At 54.6% G+C, this 27,728-nt stretch overlaps 1 protein-coding gene across 2 annotated transcripts; it reads left to right on the top strand.

Annotated features, from left to right (window-relative positions):
- Positions 1 to 593: 593 nt before the first annotated feature.
- Positions 594 to 26,172, top strand: PLOD1 (procollagen-lysine,2-oxoglutarate 5-dioxygenase 1). Of its 2 annotated transcripts, XM_074334041.1 has the most exons (20): positions 597 to 773; positions 7,876 to 7,967; positions 8,915 to 9,048; positions 9,495 to 9,658; positions 10,719 to 10,831; positions 12,160 to 12,223; positions 13,382 to 13,471; positions 13,600 to 13,697; positions 14,551 to 14,652; positions 15,227 to 15,358; positions 16,851 to 16,972; positions 18,018 to 18,122; positions 18,551 to 18,676; positions 18,966 to 19,107; positions 20,043 to 20,156; positions 20,818 to 20,883; positions 21,512 to 21,616; positions 22,827 to 22,973; positions 23,780 to 23,905; positions 25,288 to 26,172. In XM_074334041.1, the coding sequence occupies exons 1-20, from the start codon at positions 698 to 700 to the stop codon at positions 25,441 to 25,443; spliced, it is 2,274 nt and encodes a 757-aa protein (XP_074190142.1). In that variant the 5' UTR covers positions 597 to 697; the 3' UTR covers positions 25,444 to 26,172. The 2 variants fall into 2 exon arrangements, with proteins under 2 accessions (XP_074190141.1, XP_074190142.1); XM_074334040.1 differs by lacking the exon at positions 13,382 to 13,471 and having other exon boundaries at positions 594 to 773.
- Positions 26,173 to 27,728: the final 1,556 nt, after the last annotated feature.

The following is a 27,728-nucleotide window of genomic DNA, read 5'->3' as shown; positions in this document are numbered from 1 at the left end:
GATTAAGTGACTCCCTTTTGGGTGTGTGTGTGTGGTGGTGGGGAGGGGTGCTGCAGTTTCTGCATTTCCAGCAGCCAGGAGGGTCTTGACAGTGGTGTGAATGCCTCGGAACACATTCCTAACCACCTCTCACTACTCAGGGCTGAGACTCTCACGCCCATGGGTTTGGGGAAGGACTAATGAAATTCTAAGAGCTGAGTTTTACTGAGGGCTTGTCAAGGGGCAGTTCTAAGTGCGCTACAGGTGACAATGCCATTTACCCGTGAAAGACCCAATGAATAGATGCTACTATAATCCTCACTTTTCAGGCGAGGAAACTGAGGCTCACGATTATTGATATTATCTATCAAAGCTTTGCGCGAACTCTGGGCTATAGAAATTGTTATCTCCCCCCCACCCCCCCTCCTGGTCGTAGTGAAGCCCCTTTGAGAAGGGAGAGAGGAGGACGGGCCGGCGGAAGGACCCGGGAGCTGCCGGACAGGCTCGAGGGAGCCGCTCCAATTTGGAGAGGCCTCTGTTTGGGCAAGTCTGCAGGAAAATCCTTCCCCCTGGGGCGGGCGACAGGGAGGGGGAGAGGGGCGGTGTGACACCGCCCCCAGGGCGGGTCCAGTGCGTGGCAGGGGGACCGCTGGCCTCGTCACGAAGTTTCCGGCCTGTGAGCGCCGCTGAGCCGGCCGAACGTCTCCAGACCCTGGCTATGCGGCCCCTGCTGCTCCTCGCCCCGTTGGGCTGGCTGCTCCTGGCCGAAGCGAAGGGCGACGCCAAGCCTGAGGGTGAGGGCGCGGGCCCGGCGGGCCATGGGAATCCGGGGCGGGTCGGGTGCAGGAGGGCTATCTAGGGGCTGCCTTCGGGAGGACCGGTCTGTATGGGGTCAGGGGCAGGCCTGGGCTTGCAAGGAGATCTGGGTTCCGGGCTACTTGTCCACGGACTCACTGGTCTCTTGGATTAATCACTTCCCCTCTTGGGGCTGTGGTTCCCACATTTGTGCTTCTAGGGGGGAAGGAACGGCTGAAGTACCATTCAGCACCCAGAGGGACACATAATAATAGCACTCATAATAATTACTGCTATTTATGGAGTACTTACTATGGGCCAGGCATCAGTTAAGCCAGATGGCAATCGTTTGGGTGTGCATCCCTCTGTTATCCCCATTTTTCAGCTGGGCAAACTGAGGCTTCAGAGTTGATTCATGTGCCCAAGGTCACACAGTTTGTGGGCCTGGAAACCAGGATTAACACCCAGGTGGTCTGATTCCAGAGCCCAACTTGGGCCACTAGGCCTTGAAACCCCCCGGGATGGGTGGGAGGTTGCCGGGTGGTGTGGAAGGGGTGTCTCACATTGCAGAGCTGTGGGCACTTTCAACCATGTCCTCTGTGGTCTGCTGTGCCCCTGCCAGGTGAGCCTTACTCTCTCCAGTTTGCCCATGAGGAAACTGAGACCCAGACAGATACTGTGACTGCCCAGAGTTTTCCAGTCCTGGAGTGGTTGCTCCAAGGTCTGTTAGACTCTGGGTCTAGTGTTCCTTCTACGTCCCCAAGGCAGAAGGGATTTCAAGGGCCCCACTGTCTTGAGTGAATGGGTGCTACTCTCCTTCCCAGCCCTCCCTGGGGCACGTCCAGGGCTGCCCGCTGAGCATCTGAGAACCCCAGGAGGGCATAGACTGTGGGCAATCTCAGGGAAGCAGAGCTAAACTATCCACACCTTCCATGATACTCTGTTCCCTGGCCCCACCTCTTGGAGATCCTGGGAACTGGAGGGGGTAGGGTGGTGGTTTAGCAGACTCGTGGATCAAGGGAAGGAATGGGAACCTACGTTTCTTGACTATTCCTTTGTGCCAGGCTGTGCCCAAGGCCACACATCTCCTGGTGGTACAGCTGGGGGTGCTTGACCTCCATGAGGCTTGTTGTCCTCCTCTGCAAAACAGAAGCCATACGTACTAGTACTTTACTCCTAGAGCTCTTTCAAGGATTCTGTGGAATGAGGCCTGTTGGTGAGAATTTAGCTCAATGCCTGGCCTATAAAGTCATTTTCTGGCCCAACGCTGCCAGCTTTCCTGCAGGTATCCTAGCAGGGCAGTAAGATAGCTCAAAAAACCCAGTGAGGGAGGTGCTGAGCACAGGGCTGGGCTGATTGCAAAGGCCTGGGTCCACTCACTGGCTGGCAGCCAGGAACCCTATAATAGTCTTCATTTCCCCTGGGCCTCTTCCCCTGGGCTCTGCTTCTGTGTATGTGAACTCCCTTCACCCAGACCATCCCCATGAGAGAAATTCTAGCCCTGCACAAAGAAGCCCAGAAAGGTGTGTCAGGGAGGGACCAAATCAGTGACAAGCCTTCAGGTGCCCTGATGCCCAGCAGGTGATGGGAGGAGGTGGAGTAGACACAAGGCAGCCCTCACAGAGGGTGCAGGATCCAGGGTGTCGCTGAGATAATCCAGGAAAGGCACCTCATAGATCGTAAGCATTCATTGATGGAGAAGAGACAGCAGGTCCCCAGGTGTGGAGTTAATGTCAAGCCACTCTCAAGCTGAAGCTCTGCTTCTCTTGTTCCATTCAGACCCTTTGGATAAGTAAGGGATCATTAGCCCCATTTTGCAGATGGGAAGACTGAGGCCCTGAAGGGTTAAACACCTGGTCACATGTTTCCACAGCTGATTGAGGGTAGAGTCATTGACTGGGACTCAGACCTACTGCTCTTTCCTGCAAACCCCTCCTCTGGATGGGGGGTGGGGCTGTTGCCTGGAGACACTGCCTGTAGGATCCTGCCCAACTCCCCCAGACCCAGCTAAGGTGGGACCCTCAGCCTACTGGCCAGGAAGACAGAGTGGGATGGTAGTTTTTCCTGCAGTCCTTGCCCAAGCTGCCCACTGACTGGTGTCAGGGAGGGAACACCCTAGCAGTCCCCAGAGAGGCCAGCTCCTTCCTTCCTTCCTCTGGCTGGGCCAGGACTCCCAGTCCAGCACCAGGTGCTGAGGAATGTGTTCCATTGAGGCAGGCATAGGGACAACACTGTGTGTTCCTTGGGGGCATAGTGAGGCCTGAGGTGGGGCAGGGGATTTGCTACGGAGACTTGGGGGTGTGGTGGGTGGAGATGCTCTCTGCAGCTCATCCACCCTTCATCTGAACACCTGTGATTGTGGCACATAGAAAGAAAGATGGACAGGGGGCTCCCAATCTGAGGAGGCAGGACACAGAGCTCCTCACCCCGGTGGACGCCCAGTCTGATGGGGGAGAAAACAACCCTTTGCTCCCAGAGAAACCTGTGCCTGAGGGAAGAGACATTGCCCTGTCCTGGGGGAGCCCTAAGTAAGACCAATGTGGGGACAGAAAAAGGCCTTCAGCAAAGCAGCATCCTATCAAGCAAATTTCCATAGAGCTGAGAGTCCAGAGGCACATTTCGCCCTTTTGTAACGACTTCTAGCCGATCCCCTTTCCCTGGGCTCATGCCTTTCCCTATCGGCCTTGGCATGGAGCTGGAAGGACCCGCCAGAGCTTGGAGCTGCTGAAATCTGAGGCTCCAGGGATGTCAGCTGGGCTTGGGTGGGGCTCCAGGTGATGCCGTTCCATGGCAGGGAATGGAAATGTCCCCGGAGTCAGGCAGGCTGGCAAAATGTGTATGAGTCAGGAGGGGAGAGTCTGAGGAGGCCTGAGGCTGCAGAAATGAGTGGGCGGCTAGACCCGGAGAGGCAAGCTTGGCTCCTGGGCACTGGGGATCCCCATCTCCTGCCATTCTGCCTGACTGTTTATGGCTTCCGGTCAAGCGCAGGGTGAGCATGGAGGCTGGGGGAGGAGCTTCATTCAGTCCCACCTCCCCAAAGAGCAGATTGGGTGTGTCCTGACAATGCCTTGAGAGCCAAGGCCACACACTGACCATCCAGTCCCTTGCCTAGGCTGGCACTACTTGGGACAGACGGGACATCAGCTGGAGCATAGTGAACCCAGCCTGGGTCCTCAGCCTTCTCTTAGGACCCCAGAGAGGTGTCTGCACTCCCCCAAACCCTCTGGCTCAGGTTCTCTGCATCATTCTTGCTCTCAGAAAGGGCTCATCTCCATCTGTGATCCCCAGGGCAGTACCTGCTCACGCACAGCTCCCTCTCTATGCGTGAGAGGTTCCCTATGACAAAAAGACATGCGGCTGCCATGGTAGGTACTGTGCTGAGCACTTGACGGACATCAGCTCATTTAATCCTCACAGTCTCTGGAGGAAGGTACATTATTGTTGTCATTACTCCCATTTTGCAGGTGGGGAAACAGGCACAGACAGGCTAAGCTACCTGCCCAGCTATCTCTACTCTGCCACTGTGCTGTCTTGTTTATCTCTGCTGACCCTGGATGACGGGTTGTCCGTCTGGAGAAACCACGGTTGGATTTTGGGCAGCAGGTTAGGAAGGCTGAGAGCCCTGGGTGTCAGGCCTCATGCGGGCGGGCCCTGGCCTCGGCCCCAGGCGGCAGCTGGACCAGACAGAAAGCAGGTGGGTGGGGCCCTGGTATGCAGACAAATCCTCCATATTGACGCCCTGTGGGTTGCCTAGAGCTCTGGCCAGGCCCCAGTGAGTTGGAAAAAGACCTCACCCCGTGATTGGGGCTGTGCGCCCACACTGGGAGTCTGAGAGAAGGCGGCTGGAAATGCTGGATTCAGTCTTCAGGTGAAAGTCTCAGCATTGGGGATGTTGGACTGGGAAGTGAAGAGGTGCAGAGCATGGGCATTTGGAATTCCAGTATATTCCCTTCCCTCTTCGAGACTCTGTGGCCTCAGGCAGGTTATTTAGCCTCTCTGTGCCTCAGTTTCCTCACCTGTAGAAGTGGGATAGAAGTACCACCTACTGTAAAGGGTGCTGGCAGTTAAATGTGATAATGAATGTGACACACTTCCTGCAGTGCGTGGCATCTGAGTAAGGACTCAACCCGTGGTAGCGCTTAGCAGCATCTCCTTCCCACAGTGCTGCTTAAGGCCAGACAGTGTACACTTAGGAGTCACACTCAGTCCCAACAATGGTGACAGAGAGGGAGACCAAGGAAATAAAGATGTGGTGGGCCTGGCCTGGAAAAGGGAGAAGGAGCAGGTTTATACTGGTACATCAACTGCTAGGCACCCTGACACTGCACAGGCTGACTGAACACATAAGGGGATGAGATTAAGGAGGGCTTCCTGGAGGAGGTGGCCTGGGGCCTCTTCAGGGGAAGGAGCGAGTTTTGTAGGCAGGGCAAAGGAATGTGGTGTTGATTAGGTTCACGGAAGCTGTTCCATTGGGGTGTTGAGAGGGGATGCCAGGGTCCCTTCGGGAGGGGTCTGCCTTGGGTTCTTTTGCTGTGAATCACCTCCCAGTCCTCTGCATTGGAGCTTAGAGTGTGAGAACCAGGGGATGGGTTGAACTAGAGGTTTCCAAATGTGGCTGGTACCAGAAATCCCCTGGGAAATGTAGGAAAAATCCCGACTCCTCGGCCCATCTCAGACCTGGGGTCTTGGGACCCAGGAGTGTGAATTTCACAGCTTCCCTTGTAATGCTGACTTGTAGGCAGGTTTGGGACCCTCTGGACTGTAGTGATCTCCTGGGGTTCTCGGCCAGGGAGGCGGGTGCTTTGTGGCCCAAGGAATGCGGGATTTGTTAAGGCCCCGTTGCAGGCATGTGGCAGCAACCAGGGAAACAGAGAAAAGACAGTCTGGGCAGGAGGAAGGTGGGCATATGGGGATGGTCTGGCATGGCCTGGGACCCTCCCCTCTACCTCAGCTAGACAGTCTCCTTAGACAGACAGATGGAGAGACAGACACTTGGCCAGTGCTTATGGGAGTTAAGAGAGAGGGCTCTCGTTTCATTCAGGCACTTGTGTCCAAATCCTGGTACTGCCACTTCCTAGCTCCCTTGGGCAAGTTACTCACCATGTGTGAGCCTTGGGTTTCTACCTGTAAAGGGGGGTTGGTATGTATAAAGTGCTTAGAACAGGGTCCAATGTGCAGAAGGTGTTCCATGAAGGATAGCCATCATTGTCATTGTTATCTGTAAGCAGACACCTGAAAAAGGAGCCTCAAGACACACCACCCCTTCTCCTCTTCCCTCCCCTGCTGCCTGACTTCAGGAGCCCTGATCCAATGGAGAATCTAGAATCTCACAGACACACACGCTGGCTTTTTCCATCCATGAAAGGCGACACTCTCTCTGTCTCCAGTAGCTCCTGTGGACAACAAGAGGGCCTCAGAGCGGGCAGCGCTTGCTCTCCTCACCAGCATATCGGGGACTGAACCATCCTGGCAGGAGTTAGGGGGAGCCCTTCCACTCTTTCCTGGCCCCCAGGGGCAGGTGGTGAGGTCTCCTCTCTCCACACCTGCCTAGTGAATCCACTGCCTTCTTCCCCAGGTCCCTGGGCCCACTCCCAGCAGATTCCTGCCAATCCCTGCTCTGCCACCTGGCTCCAGACCCCTGCTCTGGGGCCAGCAGCCTGCTCTCCGTGCAGATGGCTCTGCCAGGCTGGACCTCTTTGTTCTTTTAGTTCAGGCTTCTCCTGACTTCCTGGGGTGGGAGTGGGGGTGCCTTACCTGCTTTTGCTGGCCTGGCCACACCACTTGGGGGGGGATCTGTTCATCTCGGAAAGTGTTAAGTCCTGGATCCCAGGGAAGGAAGACTCATCCAGTGGAACAGTGATGAGTGCTGCAAAGTGAGGTGAGAGAGATCAGGAGAAATCTGAGAAGACTTCATAGAGGTGGTGGCAGGGAAGAGGTGTTACTGTCACTGGCCTTGTGACCTGGAGGAAGGTTAGAAAAAGGGCAGGAAGAGGGAACCCTGGCAGGAAGGAGGAGCCCAGCAAGGTGAGACTCTTGGCAGGAGGAGGGCCCACTAGTAGAGGGAATGAACACATCATCGGGCTGATCAGCAAGGGCCTTGAATGCCACAGCAAGGCATTTGCTTTTCACTAATCAGTACTGGTAATATGCTCGTAGTATGTACCAGCATCGCAGTAAGGATTTTATAAGCCCGATCTCATGGAATTAGTCCAGCAGCCCTGGGAAGTACGTACTGTTATTATCCCTATTTTATAAAGGAGAAACTGAATCTCAGAAAGGTCCGGGACTTGCCCAAGGTCACACAGTTGGTAAGGAGCAGAATTAGGATTCTGACCAGGCAGGCCAGCTACGGAGCCTTCACTTCTCAGAGAACGCAGCCTTAAAGTGTGGTCTGGGAGGGGCTTTCCAGGGCTCCCAGAGATGCCGTCTGGGGAGTTGTTTCCTACAGGTTCTATTACAGTGGTAAAGCAACACTACAGAGCCCAGGAGAAGGACCCTTGTTATAAAGGTGATACACTTGCTCTGGCCAAAGACCAGGATTTTAGGTTGGTTTCCACTCCGAGTCAACTCTCATTGCTTCTCACGGTTTTGGGAGAATCCAAGGATGAGTGAGGCTCAGCAAGAAAGCCTGCTGGGATTGATTAGCAATGTCTGCCCTGGGTGCAGGCATGGAGAGTGGTGGCCATCCCTGGGCTAATGTCTGACATTGGCCAGAGAGGTCCTCCTGGTGTTCAATATTCAGAGTGAATCCTTCCCTCTGCCTCTGTGTCTGGCTCCCAAAAGCCAGAGAGACCCAGTCCCACAATGCAAGGTGCTGACACCTCTGGTCTGGGCTCTTCCTGTCATATTGGTCAGTTATAGGTGGATGGAGCCCTGGAGGAGAATTGGGAGACCCAGGTTACATCCCAGCTCTGTCAGTAACCAGCTGAGAGATCTTAGACACGTCTTTTCCTACCTGGGCCCTCAGCTCTTGTCTGTAATGGACATGAAGACACATCCTGCAGTATTTGACAAGACTGGGAATGGGAACAGCAACCCGCTCGTTCCTGTCACCTGTCCTCATCCTCCATTCCCATTCACCACACCCTTCTCTGTCCCTAGACAATCTTTTAGTCCTCACGGTGGCCACAAAGGAGACTGAGGGGTTCCGACGCTTCAAGCGCTCAGCCCAGTTCTTCAACTACAAGATCCAGGTAAGGGGCTCCCCGGGGGGGGCAGAGACAGCTGTGGGGTGGAGGGAGAGTCCAGGGAGAGTCTACCTTTCTCCAACTGACGAGGCCACACAGAAAGCTTCCGGAAGCCTGAAATATGAAGATGAGTTAGGAAAAGCAAGAAGGGAAAGAACATAAGCAAAGTCCAGGAGGGGCTGGAGATGGAGAGTGTGGGAAAGTGAGACTGGACAGGTATGTGGTGGTGCTCAACGTTCGTGTGCATAGGACTCACCTGGCGGTGCTGGTGGCTAGGTTAGAGGGCAGGCCTAGGAACCAGAATTTCCACAATTTACCCTAGGTGATTTTTGGGATGGCCACAGTCTAGAGACCTTACCTGTACAAACCTTGTTCTAAAGACACACGGGCTAATGCCCAGTTCATCAGTGTCCTGGACTTGGTGTCCTGTGCATGTGGCCCATGGCTGAGCCCTGCAGGGAAACATTCCTCCATTGAGCTGAGTGTGCTGAGTACCTAGTTGTGTCAGGCACAGTGGTAGGCACTGGGGATGATGGACAAGACAGACCATGTCAGTACCTACTCAGCTTGCAGTCTAATGGCATTAAGCCAGAAAGAAAGTTTATTAGCTCACATGAATGGGGGTTACAGTAAGGGGTTGCTTCGGACATAAATGGATCCAGTGGTTCAAACATGGTAAAAGCTTTGTCTTCTCATCTCTGGGCCCCGTTTGTTTTCATTGGCAGACGTGCTCTCTCTGTCGTGGCAAGATGACCACCAGCCACACACTCACATGCCCCAGCTTGTCAACCTCAGCAGAAAAGACAGCCTTTCCTTAGTTTTAATAGAACAGTCCCAGGGAAGACTCTGATAGGCTGTGCTTGGGTCACATGCTCAAACTCATGGCTATGGGAGAGCATTCTGATTGGCTAGTCACGATCACATGACCACCTTTAAGGGGCCTCTCCCTGCAGGTCCTGGGCCTGGGGGAGGACTGGATTGGGGAGAAGGCAACATCAGCAGGTGGGGGGCTGAAAGTTCGGCTGCTGAAGAAAGCTCTGAAGAAGCATGCAGACAAGGAGAACCTGGTCATTCTCTTCACAGACAGGTTGGTGGCTAGGGGCATCCTGGGTGGGGCCCTTCAGCAGGGAAATAGAAGAATGTTCTAAAGTGAGGCCCTCCTAGGACTTCGGGGATAAGAGGTGATCACTCTGGCTAAGGTTGCCTATAGTTTTAGGGGGTCTGTGGACCCCAGGAAAGATCCTTTGGTATAACCCATTCCCAATCTTGGTGAAAGATGGGTGAGGGGACCTGCCGAGGTAGGACCAGCCATGCTCTGACTGTGAGAAGGACATGGGTCATAGGGACCATCATTCTCCCTGGGGGTGGAGGCATTGAAACATGGCGGGCAGGGCCAGGGGCAACGGGCCGGATCCATTCCCTAGACTACGGGAGGAAGGGGATTTGTGGAGAGCCTTGATCCAGGTCTCCTGCCTGGGCCCTCACTGCGCTCCAGCTCACCTCTGCCCCATCTTTTCCTGGCTCTGGCTGCAGCTACGACGTGCTGTTTGCGTCGGGGCCCCGGGAGCTCCTGAAGAAGTTCCGGCAGGCCAGGAGCCAGGTGGTCTTCTCGGCCGAGGAGCTCATCTACCCGGACCGCAGGCTGGAGGCCAAGTACCCGGTGGTATCAGATGGCAAGCGGTTCCTGGGCTCTGGAGGTGAGGAACGTGTGGCGGGGCTGGGTGGGCTCCAGAGGGCTCCACCCACTGCCTTCCTGAGTGTCCGTGCTTGCTTGAGGTCCACATGGATGTCTCTCAGGTCCCAAACACGGAATGTCCTGACAAGAACTGGTTTCTTTAACCCTTCATCCTGCTCCTTCTGCAGTCTTGTTCATTAACAGGCACCCACCTGCACAGGGAGAAGCCTGGGAGTCACCCCGACCCCTCCCTTGCTCTCCCCCACCTCAGTCCATTTGAGTCACACCACTCCTACCTCACAATATCTCTTGAATCTGCCTTCTCATGCCCACACCCACTGCCACCTTCTCGCTAGGCTGCTGGCCATCTGCAGTCGTCTGCAAACTGCTCTGCCAGCCTCCACCCTCACCCCATTCCAGCCCATTCTCCACCCAGCATCCAGATGCAAATCTACACACATCACTCAAGGGCTTCCCATTGCAAAGAGAATAAAATCCATACTTTATTTTGGATTTCTCTGTCTAGCCACGGAAGGGGGATCTGCCCCCAGCAGAGAGTTAGCACAGTCCAGGTGGCCTGGCCCTGGCCCAGGGGTAGCGGTGTCCCCTGGGGCAGGACCTTCCCTGGGTGCCCACCTTCTCCCATTTCTCTTCTTCTCTCACCAGTCTGCCCCATAGCCAGGGACCCATGTGGGTTTTTCCCTCTGAGCCCCCATGTGCTTTGACCTGGTCTCAACCTCTGCCCTTCTCTGGGCCAAGTTTCCCAGTTAACTGTAGAAAAGGGGCTCCAAGCCTGTGCCCCACCAGCTCTGCTCCCCAGGGGCTCCTGGTTTAATCCATTCATTCACCACCTATGTGGTGCCTAGTACCTGAGCTGGTTTTCTTTCTGGGCTTAGTGGGAACTCATCACCAAGTGTCATTAACTGGCAGACTATAGATATCACCTCCTGTCAATCTAGGAGACCTTCTGAGAGGAGGCAGGGCTTGTGGGTCAATGAGCAGGAGGTAGATGAGGGGGAAGAGGCTCTAGCTTAGAGGCTGGAAGCTAAGTGTCTGTCTCTGTGTCCCCATGTAACCCCCAGGCTTCATCGGTTATGCCCCCAACCTCAGCAAACTGGTGGCTGAGTGGGAGGGCCAGGACAGTGACAGCGACCAACTCTTTTACACCAAGATCTTCTTGGACCCAGAGAAGAGGGTAAGAGGCAGCAGTGGGGCTGGAGAGTCCTGGATCCCATGGGTCAGACTGCACAGGGAGCAGCCCCTTCAGGGCCTGAACTCTTGGCTTGGTCTTGACACCCCCATTTATCCATTCATTGATTCACTCATTTATTTATTGAACTCCTGCTGTGTGGGAGACACTGAGGGGCAGGGCAGGGATATGGCAGCAAACAAGACAGTCAGGGTCTCTGCCCTCATGGACCCTCAAGTGGGGAGACAAGGAATTTACAACCTCATGTCAGTGGTGGTGATGGCGATGAAAGGAACTGACAGGCTGAGCTGCCCCTCCCCCACTCTGCCTGGGGCTGTTCCTGGGGGGCTGATGAGAGCCTGTCTGCAAGATTGTCTCCAGGCAGAGATCATCAAGGTGGCAGAACCAGGGCGGTGCAGCCCCAGACCCAGCCAGTACCCTCTGGGTCGGCAGGAAGCTCTGGGAGGTCTTAGGGGTCAGGATTCCTAGATTCTGCCCTACTTACTCCCCAACCCCCATCCATGCTGTGCTTTGTGACCTAGGGTAACTCACTTCCCCTCTGGGGACCCCAATTTTTTTCATCCACAAAATGATGAAGTTGTTGGGCCTGTGCAATGGAAACTATGAACTTAATCTTTTTGTTAACTCAGTCCTTCCTCCTTCCCCTTTGCCTCCAGTGACATTGCTTGCAGAAGCCCAGGGTGTAAACCATAAAAGTGGAACTGCTCTATATGGGATGAGGGCCAAGCCTAGAGTGCCCCTTGCCCTTTCTCGGCCTGGCCTAGGGCTCCATGAAGAGGTAGCATTGTGTCATGGACGTCAGGGCCAGGCTACCTGGGTTCAAATGCCAACTCAGCTACTTACTAGCTGTGTGACCTTGGGCAAGTCACACAACCTATTTGTGCCTTGTTTTATAAACCTGTAAAATGCAGTGATGGTGGTATTTTCTCATAGGGATGTTGCATGGATTAAATCAATTAATGTATATATAATACCTAGAATAGTGATTGGTACACAGTAAAGAATTAAACGAGTCTTTGCTACTATTATTTTGGTTGTTGTTATAATGGAATCAGCTATTTCCTTAGATTCCTTCCACTTCTGGGAGCCCCTGGTTCTGTGTGAAAGGAGCCACTAGCCCAGTAGATGCCAGGGGCTTAGCCACTGGCTGGCCTTCCCAGGGCTCCTGGCTGTCCTGATGTAACAGGGCAGAGATGGTGTGAGGAGAGGAAATGACAGAGGTAGGCGGGCAGGCTGCCCACACTGGGTGTGATGGAGCCCTGTCCTCTGCCAGGGCCTGTCCCTGATGCAGCCTGCTGCCCTCTTTCTTGTAGGAGCAGATCAATATCACCTTGGACCACCGCTGCCGTATCTTCCAGAACCTGGATGGAGCCTTGGGTGAGCAGCCCCCAAGGGGAGGGGATCGTGAGAGGTGGTAAGGAGATGAGGATTCCAGGCAGGGTCTGAGTCCAAGGAGGAGAACGAGCTGGTTCCGCTCTGCCCATTGTGCTGGGAGGTCACCGGCCCCATCCTCAGGTCCCCAGAGACCACCTGGGGCAGAGCTGTGTCTTTCTGAGGGTGGAGAAAGTAGAGTCACGAGGTCAGTCCACACAGCCCTCACAGGGTCACCCACCACAGCCCACGCAGGACACCAGGTCAGGGAGGCAGCCACTCAGCCTGGGAGGAGCTGAGTAGTGCACACAGCAGGTACTGACCCCTGCCCGGCATCCTTGGTCCTGTAGGTGAGCCTGCTGCACTTCCTTTCCCTGCCCTTCCACCTCCCAGGTGAAGGCTTTTTGGTCTGGGGGCAGGCACTGACCTGGCAGGGAGCTGGGAAGCAGAGAGGCCACTTGGCCCTTGAAACCACTAATGCCCTTGGGCTGACCCCAAGTCTGGCTGGTGATGACATTGCTTGGCTTCTATTTTGTTGAGTGACCTCAGGCAAGAGACACACACACACACACATATGCGCGCCGTGGGCCTTAGTTTCCCCACCTTTAGGAAAGAGAAGTTGGACCAGATCACTGATTGGTGATTTTATGGGGTATCCCTTTGAAAATCCTTTTGAGAATCCGAGGATGATTATGGCTCCTCTCCCAGGAAGATGCAGGGATATCATGCCCTTTTGCCTGTGGTTTCTGGAAGTTTATGAACCTAGGTTAAGAAGCTGGGTCCAGATCACCTCTTGGAGCTTTCACGGAGGGGCTCCCCTCACAGGCTCATCCATCACAAAGCCCTCCCTCCCCAGCATCTTCTCAGGCCGCTGAGAAAAGGCCCTTCTGCAGCTTCCTGTCTTATGTGCAGAGTAACGCGGTCTGCCGCAGAGGCTCTCTCCAGCAGGACAGGGTCTGCCCCTGCCCGTGTGGCTGGCGTATTCCCAGTGCTGCTCTGCTTGTCTGTCAGAATGGGCACCTCCCAGACCCCGTTCGTGGGGCTTGTCTGAGCTGCGTCTGGAGCTGGGATGTTCCAGGTCTTTACTCTCTCCCATCCCCTGCTGCCGGCTCTAATAAGTGATCACAATAAATAATGGGTTGCCGTGGATTCCGTGCTCACCAGGTGCCAGGTGTGCTGCTAAGTGCTTGCTGGACATGGAATCTTCAGACTTTTGTCCCCATTTTACAGATGAGGAAACTGAGGCTTGGAGAGGTGAAGTGACTAGCCCAGGGGAACACCTTGCTCCCTGGGGGGAAGCTGGGATTTGAGCCCAGCCTCTCGGTCCCTGAGCTTGGCCTCTGGGTCTGATGCTGGATGGCACTGTGTTTTCTGGCCCCCAGATGAGGTTGTGCTCAAGTTTGAAATGGGCCACGTGAGAGCGCGGAACCTGGCCTACGACACCCTCCCTGTCTTGATTCATGGCAATGGGCCCACCAAGGTAGGATGGGGCCCCAGCCACTTGGGAGAGTGGGAAGGGACTAGAGCCCAATTCTGCCCTCATGGTGACCACACGTGCTTCTTGGGGCCAAGGCCACCTACGTGGGCTACCTATGTGGGCCTCAGTTTGAGCTCGCTGCCTCTGACTGCACATCTGAGTTCAGTGTGGCACCTTCTTTCTTTACTGTGGTGATTGGTGATGCCTGTCATCCTGCTGGAACACAGGACACAAAGGAGGCCACTGTCCCCATGCAGGCCTAGGCTGCCCCATGTCATCCACACTCCATTACACCAGGGCAGACTCGTTTCTTCAACAAATATTTATTGAATGGTTGCACAAGGGCATGAGGCATAGTCAGTCACGAACAGGACAGACTGGTCCCCATGCTCCTGGAGCTACAGAAGGGACTGGGACACAGACCGGCCCCTGGGGGCTGACCCTGGCTCACAGCATGTTTCTCTGAGTGTGGTCCTCAATGACCCAGGCCAGAATCACGTGGGAGGGGAGCATGTTACAGATGAAGATTTTCTGACTCCACCCAAGAGCTCCTCAGTTGGAATCTCTGAGGGGTGGGGCCCAAGAACCTGCGTTTTACAGGCTCCCAGGATATAGAGCTGAAGAAGCACCAGAGTGCTGAGCCCTCCCTCTGCCCTCCCAGAGCAGCTCTGGTGCTCTCCAGGGGGATGGACATGCTCTCCAAGGCCCACCCAAAATAAAGTCACATTCCTGTCCCCTTAGGGGTGGCAGATGGGGGGGGGGGTGCGGGCCCACCAGGGGGCCAGGGAGATGTGCCTCGGTGGTTGCAGGTGGGAGGGACTGGCCCAGCTCCTCTCAGACCCCTCGTCTCCCACAGCTGCAGCTGAACTACCTGGGCAACTATATCCCGCGCTTTTGGACCTTTGAGACGGGATGCACTGTGTGTGACGAGGGCCTGCGCAGCCTCAAGGGCATTGGGGTAAGGCCACCGGACACCAGGGACTCCGTTCCCTGGGGTGCGGGAAGAGGGGTGATTCTGGAAAAGACTGTTGTCTTTGGTGGGAGGTAAAGGGATTACTTTCCTGTCTGGGTTTCCATCCTCCTCCTCACCCAGGCACCTCCTCCTGGAAGCCTTCTCAGACTACCCATGACTCCAGCTTCCCCCAGATGCCCATGTTCCAGTTTCTTCTGCCTGGTCATTCAGGCTCTTCTGCAGCCCCCTCCCCATCCCACAAACCTTTTACGCCTAATTTATGGCCCACTTCAAATCCCACACCAGCCAAGCTCTCCTGACAGCCTGCCATCAACCGGTCTTTGCTCCGAGTCTGAGCTCACGCTGCTACCTGTCCCAGCAGGGACGTCCTTTTGCTTCCCTGCCAGTCCCTGCCTCTGCCCACCTGCATATCCTGCTCTGAGCTCCCTGGCCCAGACCCCTTTCCTGCCCCGTCCATAGGCCTCTGCCTCTGGCTCTGGCTCTCAGGCCACCCTAGGGCTCAGCGGCGGCTCCGTGGCTGGACATTGCTGGACCCTTGTGCTGCCCCCTCCCCATGCAGGATGAAGCTCTGCCCACAGTCCTGGTCGGTGTGTTCATCGAACAGCCCACGCCGTTCCTGTCCCTGTTTTTCCAGCGGCTTCTGCGCCTCCATTACCCCCGGAAACGGATGCGGCTTTTCATTCACAACCACGTGAGTAGCAGGTGTTTGGCGGGGTCGCCTTGTGGCTTTGGTCAAAGGCCCAGCCTCACAAGGTGGCCTGAGACCTCTGAGGAACTGAGTAAGCCAGACTTTTCTGGGCCAAATGGAAGTGAGCAGTGGGCTGTATCCCCAAATCACTGGGTTGACTGGCTGGCTTGAATCCCAACACCACTGCTTATATTGGCTGTGTGACCTTCAGTGTGTTGTTCAACCTCTCTGTGCTTCAGTTTTCTCATCTGTTAGAAAGGGATGATGGCAGTGCCGACCACACAGAAATGCTGCAAGGGTTAACCAGGATGACACATAACGCACATGAAGCCTGGCGAACAGGCAGCACATAGTAGGTGCTCGTAACTGTCATCATTATCATTATTTTCCTCCTTGCCCCAGTAAATCCATCCTAATTTGATCTGGTGAGAGTCAAACTGGTTTTTATTCCCTGACTATCTTCTGGGGGAATTGGGAGGGCCCTGAGGCTTGCTGCTTTGTGGGGAGCAGGCCTGGAATCAGCATTCCTAGTTCCCTCCTTTTCCTGCTTCTCCTTCCTAGCCAGATAAAGTCCCACCTCTCAGCGTTTGCTTCTCCCAATTTCCCAACACTCTCCAAATCCTACCTGCTCTCAAGTCTCCTTGTCTTCCATAAAGTCTAGGGTCACCCCTTTCTGAGACCTCTCAGCCCTGACGGCCTGCACCCCACCCCCAGGGACCTGTGGTCCCATACTCAGCTCACCTTTCTGCCTGTGTCACAGACATTCAACTGTGTCACATGGAGACAGGATGTCGGCACTGCCTTTAGGAGGCTCCCAGCTTCCCTGCACACATCAAATAGTACACCCATGAATTGTGACTGGGTAGAAAGAAAGAAGTGTCATAGGCAGTGTTTGAGGAGCTACTGTGTGCTCCGTCCGACTTGTCAACTCGTTATAGTGACCCTGTGAGGGAGGCATGATCACCCTCCTTTTTCACAAGGGAGGAAACAGAAGCCGAGACAGGTGAAGTGACTATTCAAGGCCACACAGCTAATTATAGTAGAGCTGGGCTTCGCTCTAAACCCTGGGTTTGGTTCTAAAGACCTTGTTCTCTCTGCTTCCTTGTGCAAGGGGCCCTGGGTGTAGACTGTTAATTTTTCAAAGTGTGGTCTCAGCATCACCTGAAGTGTTTGGTAACAAAGCAGATCACTGGGCCACATCCCAGACCAGCATAATCAACAACTCTAGATGTGGGACCTTTGGGATTGGGGTGCTGTCTGGTGCCAGGGGCTCTTCAGAGGGCATGGCTTGGTCAGGGGAGGATGGTCAAGGATGGCCAGGGAAGGGCACTCCAGGCAGAAGGTCTGGCATGGGCAAAGGTCTGGAGTTTAGGAAAGCAGGTGGCCAGGGTTGTGCCAGGAACAGAGGGAAGCAGCCTGAAATAGCACAAGGTGCTATGGTCCCTGAGGCCGTACCTGTCTCCTCATCCTCACCCTTCCTCCCCCCACCCCTCAGGAACAACACCACAAGGCTCAAGTGGAGCAGTTCCTGGCAGAGCATGGTGGCGAGTACCAGTCTGTGAAACTGGTGGGCCCTGACATGCGGGTGGCAAACGCTGATGCCAGGAACATGGGCATGTGAGTTGGGGGCCGGGGGGAACATGGTTCTCTCTGCTGACTATGGTGCCAGGAGCAGTAGGCTGGGAGAAAGGAGTTCAGAAGGCTGTGTGGTCTCCCGCATTTCCTGCCCCTCTCTGGGCCTCAGTGTTCCCATCTGTTGAATGGGGAAATAGTCTGTCCTGCGAACCTAGGGGCTCCTGGCTGGGGCTGAGCAGCATCACTAGGGTTTAGGAAGCAAATCAGAGAAAGAGGAAGGATTGGGGGGCCTTGAGTTGATAAATGATAAAAATTAGAGAAACAATCTCTGATTTTTTCCCTTTATTATTAAAACAAACAAACAAGTAAGTTTTGTTGACTGTAGAAGAATTAGACGGTCCAGATCCATGGTTGGCAGACGTCCTTTAATGGACTAGATAGTAAGTCTGCGTAAACTGGCTTTGGGGCTCTGCGGGTGTAACCTGAATGAGCACGGTTGGGCTCCAACAAAATTTTATTTATGGACACTGAAATGTAGATTTCCTGTGATTTCCATGCAACTTCTTTTGATTCTCTCCCCAACTCTTTGAAAATGTAAGACCATTCTTAGCTCACAAGCCGCATGAAAGCTGGCAATGGTCTGGATTGGGACCGTGGACTATAGTTTGGTGAGCCAGATAAACAAAAAGAACAGAAATTCTTCAGGCTTTGGTATAAGTTACCAAACTGCCCTACAGGAAGGCAACGCCAGTTTACCGCCTGGTCCCGGGCAGTGTAGGAACCTGTGTGTGGACCATGCTCTCCCCGGTACCAGGGCACTTGATACCAGTTGCCAAGCTCTGGGCCTTTGTCCTGAGGGCTCAGTAGCCCAGGGTTGGGTCTCAGAGTTGGGAGGGAACTTGGAGGCTGCTGGTGCCAACCTTGCCCCCCAGGCTGGCCTGACCTCTCTAAAGACCCTTAGCTGGTCCCTGGTGAGCACAGATGTGAGCTGGGGTGGAGAGTGCAGCTGCAGGGTAGCTCCAGGATCCTGGGTGGGGAGGCTGGATGGGAGCCCCAGCCCCGCTGACCCTGTGTCCCCTGCCTGCAGGGATCTGTGCCGGCAGGACCGTGGCTGCACCTACTACTTCAGCGTGGATGCTGATGTGGCCCTGACTGAACCCAAGATCCTGCGGCTGCTGATTGAGCAGAACAAGTGAGGCTGTGGGTAGGCTGCCGCGGGCAGGCAGGTGGGCCCCCAGAACGTGGCTCCTGGGGGCCCAGCACTGCTCGTGATAGGCCTGGGCCCAGGCTGGAGGCCCCCACCTACCTTTCCCTTCCTCCTCTGCCTTGGCCTCACCTGTTACCCTTGGCTTGCCCCAACCTGACCACCTGGTCTTGGTCTAGGATGTTCCCCACCTCCCTTCTGCAAGCACTGTATCGCCTTCCCCCTCCGCCACCCTCTGCTCCTAGCTGCCCTGTGGGAGGGAGCAGGTACCAATGTACCAAATCCCCCTTCAGGCCATGCCCCAGGGAGGGGCTTGCAGGTTCAAAGGTACTCTCCTCCCCTGCCCCACACCTGTCTAGATCTGCCCCAAACTCCCTGTGGGCAAAGGGACTACCCTGAGGTGCTCCCTTCCTTAGGAATGTCATCGCCCCATTGATGACCCGCCATGGGAGGCTGTGGTCGAACTTCTGGGGGGCCCTGAGTGCAGATGGCTACTACGCCCGCTCCGAGGACTATGTGGACATCGTCCAGGGCCGGCGTGTGTGAGTACCTGCAGGGTGGGGCGCACCTCTGTGTTCTCCCTGGCCTTGCAGCACCGTCCTCCCCAGCATTCCTGTCGTTGTTGCCCTCACATTCCTGCTGAACCTGCAGCAAGGAAGACTGCAGTGAGACACACAGACCGACTTTCTGACAATTACTCGGGGCCGTGTGCCCAGGGAGGGGAATCCAATCAGCACTATTGTGCCCTCCAGCCTGTGACGTCCCCTCTCCCTGGCCTATGACTCTCACCACCAGCCTGTGGCCCCCTCCATCTTCCTCTGTCTCCCTCAGTGGTGTCTGGAACGTGCCCTATATCTCGAACATCTACCTGATCAAGGGCAGTGCTCTGCGGGCTGAGCTGCAGCAGACAGACCTGTTCCACCACAGCAAGCTGGACCCTGACATGTCCTTCTGCGCCAATATCCGGCAGCAGGTCAGCCTGGGGTGGGCAGTCAGAGGGGGCCCTGGTGACAGGGAAGGTGGGCTGCCTTGTCACCACAGGCCCTGGAGATTCCAGCAGGGTTGCTCAAAGGCTGCCAGGGCCTGGTGAGGGCACTGGCATGTAGACAAGTCCTCAGGGTTTGTGGGGATCATTAGCAGACCCCATTTTCACAACCTCTATTTTATTTACATTTTTGACAGCACCTAAAGAAAACTAAACTTTCCACCTCAACATATTCCAAATAATGTGCCCAAGACACATCCTTACCCTATCTTTGTGCCCCACCCCATAATTTTTTTGGTTATTTTTAAAAATGTGACAGCATGAGGATGTGTTCCCCTGTGCCCAAAACTTCAGGATCAGAACACCACCCTTTTTTTTTTTTTTTTAAAGATTTTATTGGGGAAGGGGAACAGGACTTTATTGGGGAACAGTGTGTACTTCTAGGACTTTTTTCCAAGTCAAGTTGTTGTCCTTTCAGTCTTAGTTGTGGAGGGTGCAGCTCAGCTCCAGGTCCAGTTGCTGTTGCTAGTTGCAGGGGGCACAGCCCACCATCCCCTGTGGGACTCGAGGAATCGAACTGGCAAACTTGTGGTTGAGAGCCCACTGGCCCATGTGGGAATTGAACTGGCAGCCTTCGGAGTTAGGAGCATGGAACTCCAACTGCCTGAACCACCGGGCCGGCCCACCACCTTTTTCTTTTGCACATTCATTTTTTCATTTCTGTTCAGTCCTCCAGGAAGCCTTCCCTGGTTGCATCCCCAGTGTCAGGCCTGGGCCAAGGAGTGGGGAGATGGGGTGACCCGTATTTGGTTCCCTGATCTTATGAACTTAAACCTGGCAGGCAGAGGGAGCTGCCATCACGCCCCTCTCAGGGGCGTACAGGGGAGGGGTAGGGTCTCTTCCATCTGGCCTGCTCTCCCCAGGATGTGTTCATGTTCCTGACCAACCGGCACACCTTTGGCCACCTGCTTTCCCTGGACAATTATCAGACCACCCACCTCCACAATGACCTCTGGGAGGTGTTCAACAACCCTGAGGTGAGGCCCTGGGTGGGCAGGCAGGGGTGGGAGCAGAAGGAACCCCAGTAGTCCTGTATTGCCTTCCTCTCAGAGCCTGACAACAGCTGGGACCCTGTGAGCCACCTGACTCCCTCCACCCCAAGGTGCTTGTTGCACAAAATTTGGGTAGGGAGAGGAGGGCGTCTTGAGAGGCAGCGCCATCTAGTGGAGGAGGGACCAGGAGTCAGAGGCCCATCAGTTGTCACTTAGTGGAGCCTCTCAACCTTTGGGGCCTGTTATCTTAGCTCTAAAATGGGTACATTGTCCCAGCCTGATTTGGCCACAAGGGTGTTATAATGATCAGAGGAGGAGAAACGTCTTTCTAGACGTTGTGCACTTCTGGCTGACATGGGTACACACCCATACCTGCATGCAGACCAGTACACACATGCACACATGTGTACAAATACATGCAAACATCAGTTCCTGTGGGCACACTTTTGCACCCAAACAGCACACATAAACCCACCGGGCACAGGCGCATCCCAGCTCCTCCAGACGTGTACACATTCACTCACATTGTGTGTGTCCTGGGGGGAGGAACCCCCTCTTGAAGCATCCTATGGAGATGAGCAAGGGGTGAGCCCCAGCTGGCCCAGGTCAGGCCCAAGGACCCCAGCCCACTTCCCCCTCCCTACAGGAATGGAAGGAAAAGTACATCCATGAAAACTACACCAAGGCACTGGCGGGGAAGCTGGTGGAGACGGTAAGGACTGGGCCCCCCTGAGAACAAAGCTACTAGATTTATACCCAACACCTGCTGCGGGGGACGGAGGACTGAGGAACAAAACTAGTGACCTGGGGGAGGAGGGGAGAGGAGGCCCCTTTCTATGCTCTGGCAGTGCTCAGTGTGAGAGAATGGACAGCGGGTAGCCCCTTCGTCCTGTTGGTATGTTCCAGCTGCAGTCTGCAGGGGCCTTGGGGGTATTAGGAAAGAGAAAAACATCCCCAAATGTGGTATCAACGGTGGACAATAGTCCCTGGGCCAGGAGTGAAGAGCGGGTACTCCTTTGCTCCCCCCAGAGCCTGAGGGCCTTTGCTCCCTCAACGTGCATGGTCCTTTGCTGGCCCTGGCACTGGTAGCTCTGTGACCCTGGCTGAGAAAGGCCAGCTCTGAGCTCTACTTCCCTCTTCCTTTAGCAGCTCCCTGAGCCCCTGCTCCATGGGGACACCTGCGGGGACCTTCAGAGGGCTCACAGACTGGGATGTGGGGCAGGGTATGGGCTACACCAGGGACTTTGCTTTCAGCGAGTTCCACAGAGGGCTATGAGGACAGGTGGAGGAGGTGGTGGTGCCACTCTGGATCCCTGTGACTGAGTCTCTGTCCTCCCCAGCCTTGCCCAGACGTATACTGGTTCCCCATCTTCACGGAGACGGCCTGCGATGAGCTGGTGGAGGAGATGGAACATTATGGCCAGTGGTCTCTGGGAAATAACAAGGTGAGGGCACCAGGCGCCTGCACTGGGGCTGTGGGGAGACCGGTCACCCCTCCACCCCGTGCCAGCCCTCTGGGTGCTTCTGGCAAGCTAGCCAGCCTCTCTGAGACTCTTTAGATGGGGACACTGGTGGGGGTGCCTGCAGGCTCTTAGGTGTAGAGGAGTCCCCAAGCTGCCGTGGCCACTGGGGACTTCAAGCTGCCTTCATCGGAAATTGCTAGGTTTCCAGTTCCTGGCTTGTTATCAGAGTGATTGAGCTCCTTCCCCAGATTGGACATGGAAAAGGAGAGGACTGAACAAGTGTAGATAAGGAAGAATGAGGAAGGGACATCAGTGCCGCGTTCACCAGACAGCAGAAGCAAGTGGCTTGGTGGACGGGAGAAGCTGTGCGTTCTGTGAAGGAGGAGTGCCATACCTGTACTCATCTTGGAAAGTTCAGGAACCATTTTTAAAGGCCCATGGGCCCTTGGACCTGGGTGCCTCAGAGACCAGCTAACCTTTGATCAGGCAGCCGACTAACCGGTAGTTCTGGTTTCCTGCCTAATCCACATGCTCTGGTGCTGAGCAAGTCTCCAGTGCCCGGTAACTGGCATAACCCCTGCATTCTGGGGTCTGGCCATCCTTGTGCTCCCGTGGCCGGGCTGGCCCTGGGATTTCAGTGCTTGAGCTAACCTGTGGCCCTCTGCATTGGTTTTCTATGCTGTATAACAAATTACCACAAAGCTCAATGGCTTGAAACACCACCCGTTTATCGTCTCCGGGTTTCTGTGGGTTCGGGCGTCTGGGCACGGCTTAGCTGGTCCTTTGCTCAAGGTCTCACAGGGCTGCAATCAAGGTGTCACCTGGGGTTGGGGCCTCATCTGAGGCTCAGGGGTCCTATTTTGAGCTCACATGGCAGAATTCATGTCGCTGCAGCTGTAGAACTCATGTGACTTGCTTCTTCCAGGCCAGCAGGGGACAGAGTTTCTCTCTTTAAGATTCTCCTTTAAAGGGCTCACCCAGGATAATCTCCCTTTTGATTAACCCAAGGTCAACTGACGAGTTACCCGAATTACACCTGCAAAATCGCTTCACTTTTGCCCTATAACCTAACCTTATCCCATCAGGTTCACAGGTCAAGGGGAGGAGATTAGACAGAGCCTGTCCACCAGGTGGTGGGAACCTGGGGGCCATCTCAGAATCCTGCTTACCGAACTCTCTTGGTCACTCCCAGGACAACCGCATCCAGGGGGGCTACGAAAACGTGCCAACCATTGACATCCACATGAACCAGATCAACTTTGAGCGGGAATGGCACAAGTTCTTGGTGGAGTATATTGCCCCCATGACGGAGAAGCTCTATCCCGGCTACTACACCAGGGTGGGCATGCCTGGGGCACAGCCAGGATGAGGGCAGGGGGTGGAGTGGCTGGGGAAAGGAGAGGGGGGAAGAGGGAGAGAAGCATTCCCAGCTTGGGAAGAGGCCCGCATATTTGGTCTCCAGGTAGAAGTAAAGTCTCCTCCCATCAGGCCCTGGGGCCTGCGAGGCCGGGCCACTCTGCCTCCAGCCTCTGACACCACGTGATTCTTTGAATCCTTCCACTGTGTCCTTAAGCCCCCGCACCCCCATCAGTGATTCCTTTGCCAGCTCACCAGACAAGCCCCATGTAGCCAGCCAGCAGGCTCGTTCCTCCCATCAGTTTCTCTTTGGCTCCTCACTCACGGGTCTGTTGACTGCCTCTGGCTTTCACACTCTTTCCCTCACTCAGTCATTCCTGGTTCACATGGTTTTCTCCAGACACCTGCTTTGATTGTGCCTGGGCCTTGCCCTTAAGGAATCACCAGCCTTGATAGTTGCCAAAAAGGGTTGTGAGGATTAGATTCATTCCTCCCGCCCTTCCTGACCTCTTCCCTCTCTCCTTCCTCTCCCTCTCCTCTCCTTCCTCCACTTCCTCTCCTTTCCCTTTCCTTCTCTTCCTTCCCTCCTTCTGTCCTTCCCTTCCTCCCTATGATTTTACTGAGAACCTTTTCTGTGCCAGGCACTGTTCCAGGCCCTGGAGAACACAGTGTTAAACAAGCCTGCCCTCAGGGAGCTCACATCCCAGCAGATTGGGTGAGACATGCCTGCCTTTCCTGGCCTTCGCGGCCTCTCTAACGCCAGTTCTCTGTGTCACCTCCTTGGCACAGGCCCAGTTCGACCTGGCCTTTGTTGTCCGCTACAAGCCTGATGAGCAGCCCTCGCTGATGCCACACCACGATGCCTCTACCTTCACCATCAACATCGCCCTGAACCGGGTCGGCGTGGATTATGAGGTGAGCCGGGGCCACCCAGGCCCTGGGAGCAGGCAGGAGGGAGGGCTGACTTCTGAGCAGCTTACAGGGTGGTTGAGGCTGGGGGGCTCGGGACACCCCAGCACCAGAGAACTAGTGAAACCAGAGAGAAAGGGCGCCAGGCCCATGGCGAAGGCTTCCTAGAAGAGGTGGGTCTGGAGCACAGCGTGGCAGGAGGGGAGGGCTTTGGACACAGGAGGCCTGGGGCCAGATTGCCGGGGCCTGGGGCCTGCCTCTGCCCTTGCTCTGGGGCCTCAGGCGTGTCTCTTCGCCTCTGTCTTAGGTGGGAAAACTTAGAGAGCCCTGCACAGAATTGTCGTGAGAATGAAATGAGCTCATCCAGCTGATTGCTCAGGAGGACCCTTAGTAAATCTCAAGGGATGATAGCGATTAGTGATAAGGAGTTGGGGGTTCCCATCGTTCTGCTTTGGGAACGGCAGGCCAGGGTTAGTCTGGGTGTGGGGCACAGGCTTATGGCTGGAAGGGAAATCTGGGGAAACCAGGAAGACGTAAGAGTGAAGAGGCAGCCGAACGGAGGCCTGTACGTGTGATCAGCTACAGAGGCATTCATTCATTCATTCATTCATTCATTCACTCCATAAGGTACTATTTTTAAAGAGATTTTTGGGACTCAGTCCTGGCTTAGGCATTGAAGGACACCCATAAAAACACCTTTTTTTTTTCAAGAGTTTGCAGTGTACCAGGGGTTCTCATAGGGGATGATTTTGGCTCCTCCTCAGGGGACATTGGCAATATCTGAGGACATTTTCAGTTGTCACATCTACGGGGGTGCTACTGGCATCTAGTGGGAAGAGGCCACGGATACCCAGACAGCCCCCATAAGGAAGAATTATCTGGCCCACAGTGGTGATAGCTGTATATAATAGTGTGAATGTACGTAATACCACTGAACAGTACACTTAAAGTGGTTATAGTAGCAAAGTTTATGTGATGTGTATTTCACCATAATTAAAAAAAAATTTATCTGGCCCAAAAAGTCCATAGTGCTGAGGTTGAGAAACCTGGCCCTAAGCTCTTACTGTATCATCTCATTTAATTCTCACAACCTTGTGCAGTTTAATGCCCATTTTCCAGAACGGGAAACTGAAGCTCAGGTTGGTCACAAAGTCAGTAAAGGGTGTAGCGGACGTTGCCCAGGGCTGCCTGACTGCAAGGCCTCTGCTCTTGATCACTCGGTCTTTGCTTAGTATCTTCCTTAGGCAGCTTATAGCTGTCCCTCCACAAGCGTCCCAGGCAGGCTGTGCTGAGGGCCCCTTGGCTGCGGTGACTCAGATGAGAGAGTAGGGGACTACAGGGGGAAGGCCCAGCTTCCTGTTGGGGAACTGACACTTCCTGTCTTCCAGGGTGGGGGCTGTCGGTTCCTGCGCTACAACTGCTCCATCCGAGCCCCACGGAAGGGCTGGACACTCATGCACCCTGGGCGACTCACGCACTACCACGAGGGGCTCCCCACCACCAAGGGAACCCGCTACATCGCCGTCTCCTTCGTCGATCCCTAACTGGCCAGGCCAGACCGCTCTGGACCTTTTTCTCTTTGCCAAGAACCACTGCCCAGCAGCCTCTGGGGCCTTAGGGTCCCAGAGAACCCAGTGCAGCCAGCAGGCTCTTGACCTCCCATTGCTCTTGGAGCTGCCATAGAGAGATTGGGCTGCAGGCCAGAGACAGAGCACACCTCCTTGATGGGGCTTTCCTGGGGCTCTGGACCCAGCCCGGGGAGACAGTTTCACTACGTTGAACCAACTCATCCTTTCCCACTCGTCTTCCTGTAAAACCCAGTCCCTCTTCCTCCATGTCTTCCATGAGGCAAGACTTGATCAGAACGGGGGCTTACCCAGCTGCCCAGAGAGACTCTAGGGGCGGGGAGCCACACCCCAGAGCTTCTCCCAGCCTCGCTGCAGCCCCAGGGCTTTCTGCTTCAAGCTTCAGGGTAGACATAGAGACCTCGATCAGACTCAAGTTCCCCCCCGCCCCTGGGACTGCTGAAGCCCCTTCTTCCCTGGCTCCTGTCATGATAGCAAAACTGTCCCCTGGAGACTGTGACTCAGGAAACTTGGAAGACAGGAAAGACATCAATGCCACAGCTCCATCCTCTACTTGACCCTTGCGGGGGGTGGGGGAGTAAGTAATGTGTCCACACACTGCACTGTGTCACCCTGTACTGGATGCCTCCAGAAAGACAGACAGATCGTCAGAAACAGGCGAGTTTCTATTAAAGGCCATTCAAAGCACTGAGTGGGAGATGCTTGGGTGGGTGAGTGTGCACGTGTCAGGGCGACTGCAGGGAGAGGTTTTAAGAGCCCGTGACTGGCAAGAAAGACTGTGTCGGCAGACTCAGGGACCTGTGTTTCCCAAAAAAACACATTTATATATTCCGTAAACCATGTCATTTGTATTCCGTCAACCCTTATGTGTGAGCTGGCACTGGATGCCTAGAGCATGCTTCTTCATCTGTCAAGGTCTGCATGAGGTGTCACCTCCCTTCTGAAGACTTTGCTGACCACCTTTCCTGCAAACATGAATATCGGAGAACAGAGAACTTCTGGTTTTCCAGGACCCCCCCACACACACACACACACACACACCTCACCGTACCCTGGACAGACTCATAGCACCAACAATTCAGGGCATTTATCAATAAAAAAAAGCTAACATCGATCCATCCCTTGCTGTGGGCCTGTTCTGTACTCAGCACACAGTTCTCAGGTAGAGCTAGATTTCCCTTTTATAGATGAGGAAATGTAGGCCCAGAGAGGTCAAGTAAATTGGCCTAAGGTCACACGAGAAGTAAGTGATGGATCTGAATATGATTTCAGCAGAAATTGGCTCTAGTGGGAAGAGGGCAGGGATGCTTCTAAACATCCTATAATGCACAGGACAGCTCTTCCCCTTCACAAAGAATTACTCAGCCCAAAATATGAGCAGTGCTGAGATAGAAGCCTGATGGAGGCCCCTAAGGCAGGTCTCGGAGCGGGAGGAGATTTCCATTAGGCAGAGAGACTCCAGGTCAGGCAGCTGAACCCAGGAAGGCACAGACAGGTGGGATCAGAGAATGCAAGTTGGCTGGTGAGGGTGGGGTGGACGGGGTCAGATTGTTAACGCCCATTTTCCCAGGCTAAGGAGAGTTGGACTTTTATCTATTTAATTCAGGGGCTTTGCATATGTGTTCTAAGATAACTTTAAGGGTTTTTTTTTTGTTTGTTTTGTTTTTACATTGGCCCATGGTAAATGCAAACAGCACAAATCTTAAAACCTTTCTCACCTCTCACCCGTGACTGCCCAGTTCTCCCCAGAAGCAATCATGCCTACCTGTTTCTTGAGTGTCCTTTCTGAATTGATCTGTGTGCATATATAAGGCCTGTGTGTGCGTGTTAGGGGTGTTTTTAACCGTTTTTAACCTTATTCTGATTATAAATGCAATTCCTGTCCACCGTAAAAAAGTCCATCAAAATAGAAATAGGTAATGCAGAAGGGTCTCCTGCAACCGCACCCTACCCCTGCCCTGCACCCTCCCCAAAACACTGCCAGTAGAACTGGGAGGTCCTGGAGGGCCTCACCGCTTGAAGTTGTTTCAGAGAAACCCCAGGTGCTGGGTGGAGGGCCAGGCTAGAAATCTGGGGACGGATTCTGAGGCTGCTGCAGCAGTCCAAGCAGGTGACCAGGGCCGAGCGCTCGCAGGAGGGAATGGACAGGATGGATGTTTAGAAGGGAAGCCCTCCAGTCCTCCACCTGACTTGGGCAAGATTCTGCACCAAGGGAAAGGAAATGAATTCAGTTCCTATCTTTA

This window comes from Rhinolophus sinicus, linkage group LG06, assembly GCF_036562045.2.
Source record: "Rhinolophus sinicus isolate RSC01 linkage group LG06, ASM3656204v1, whole genome shotgun sequence".
Classification (NCBI taxonomy): Eukaryota; Metazoa; Chordata; class Mammalia; order Chiroptera; family Rhinolophidae; genus Rhinolophus; species Rhinolophus sinicus.
The sequence above is the reverse complement of the archived record's forward strand: the minus strand, read 5'-3'. Positions and strand labels throughout refer to the sequence as shown.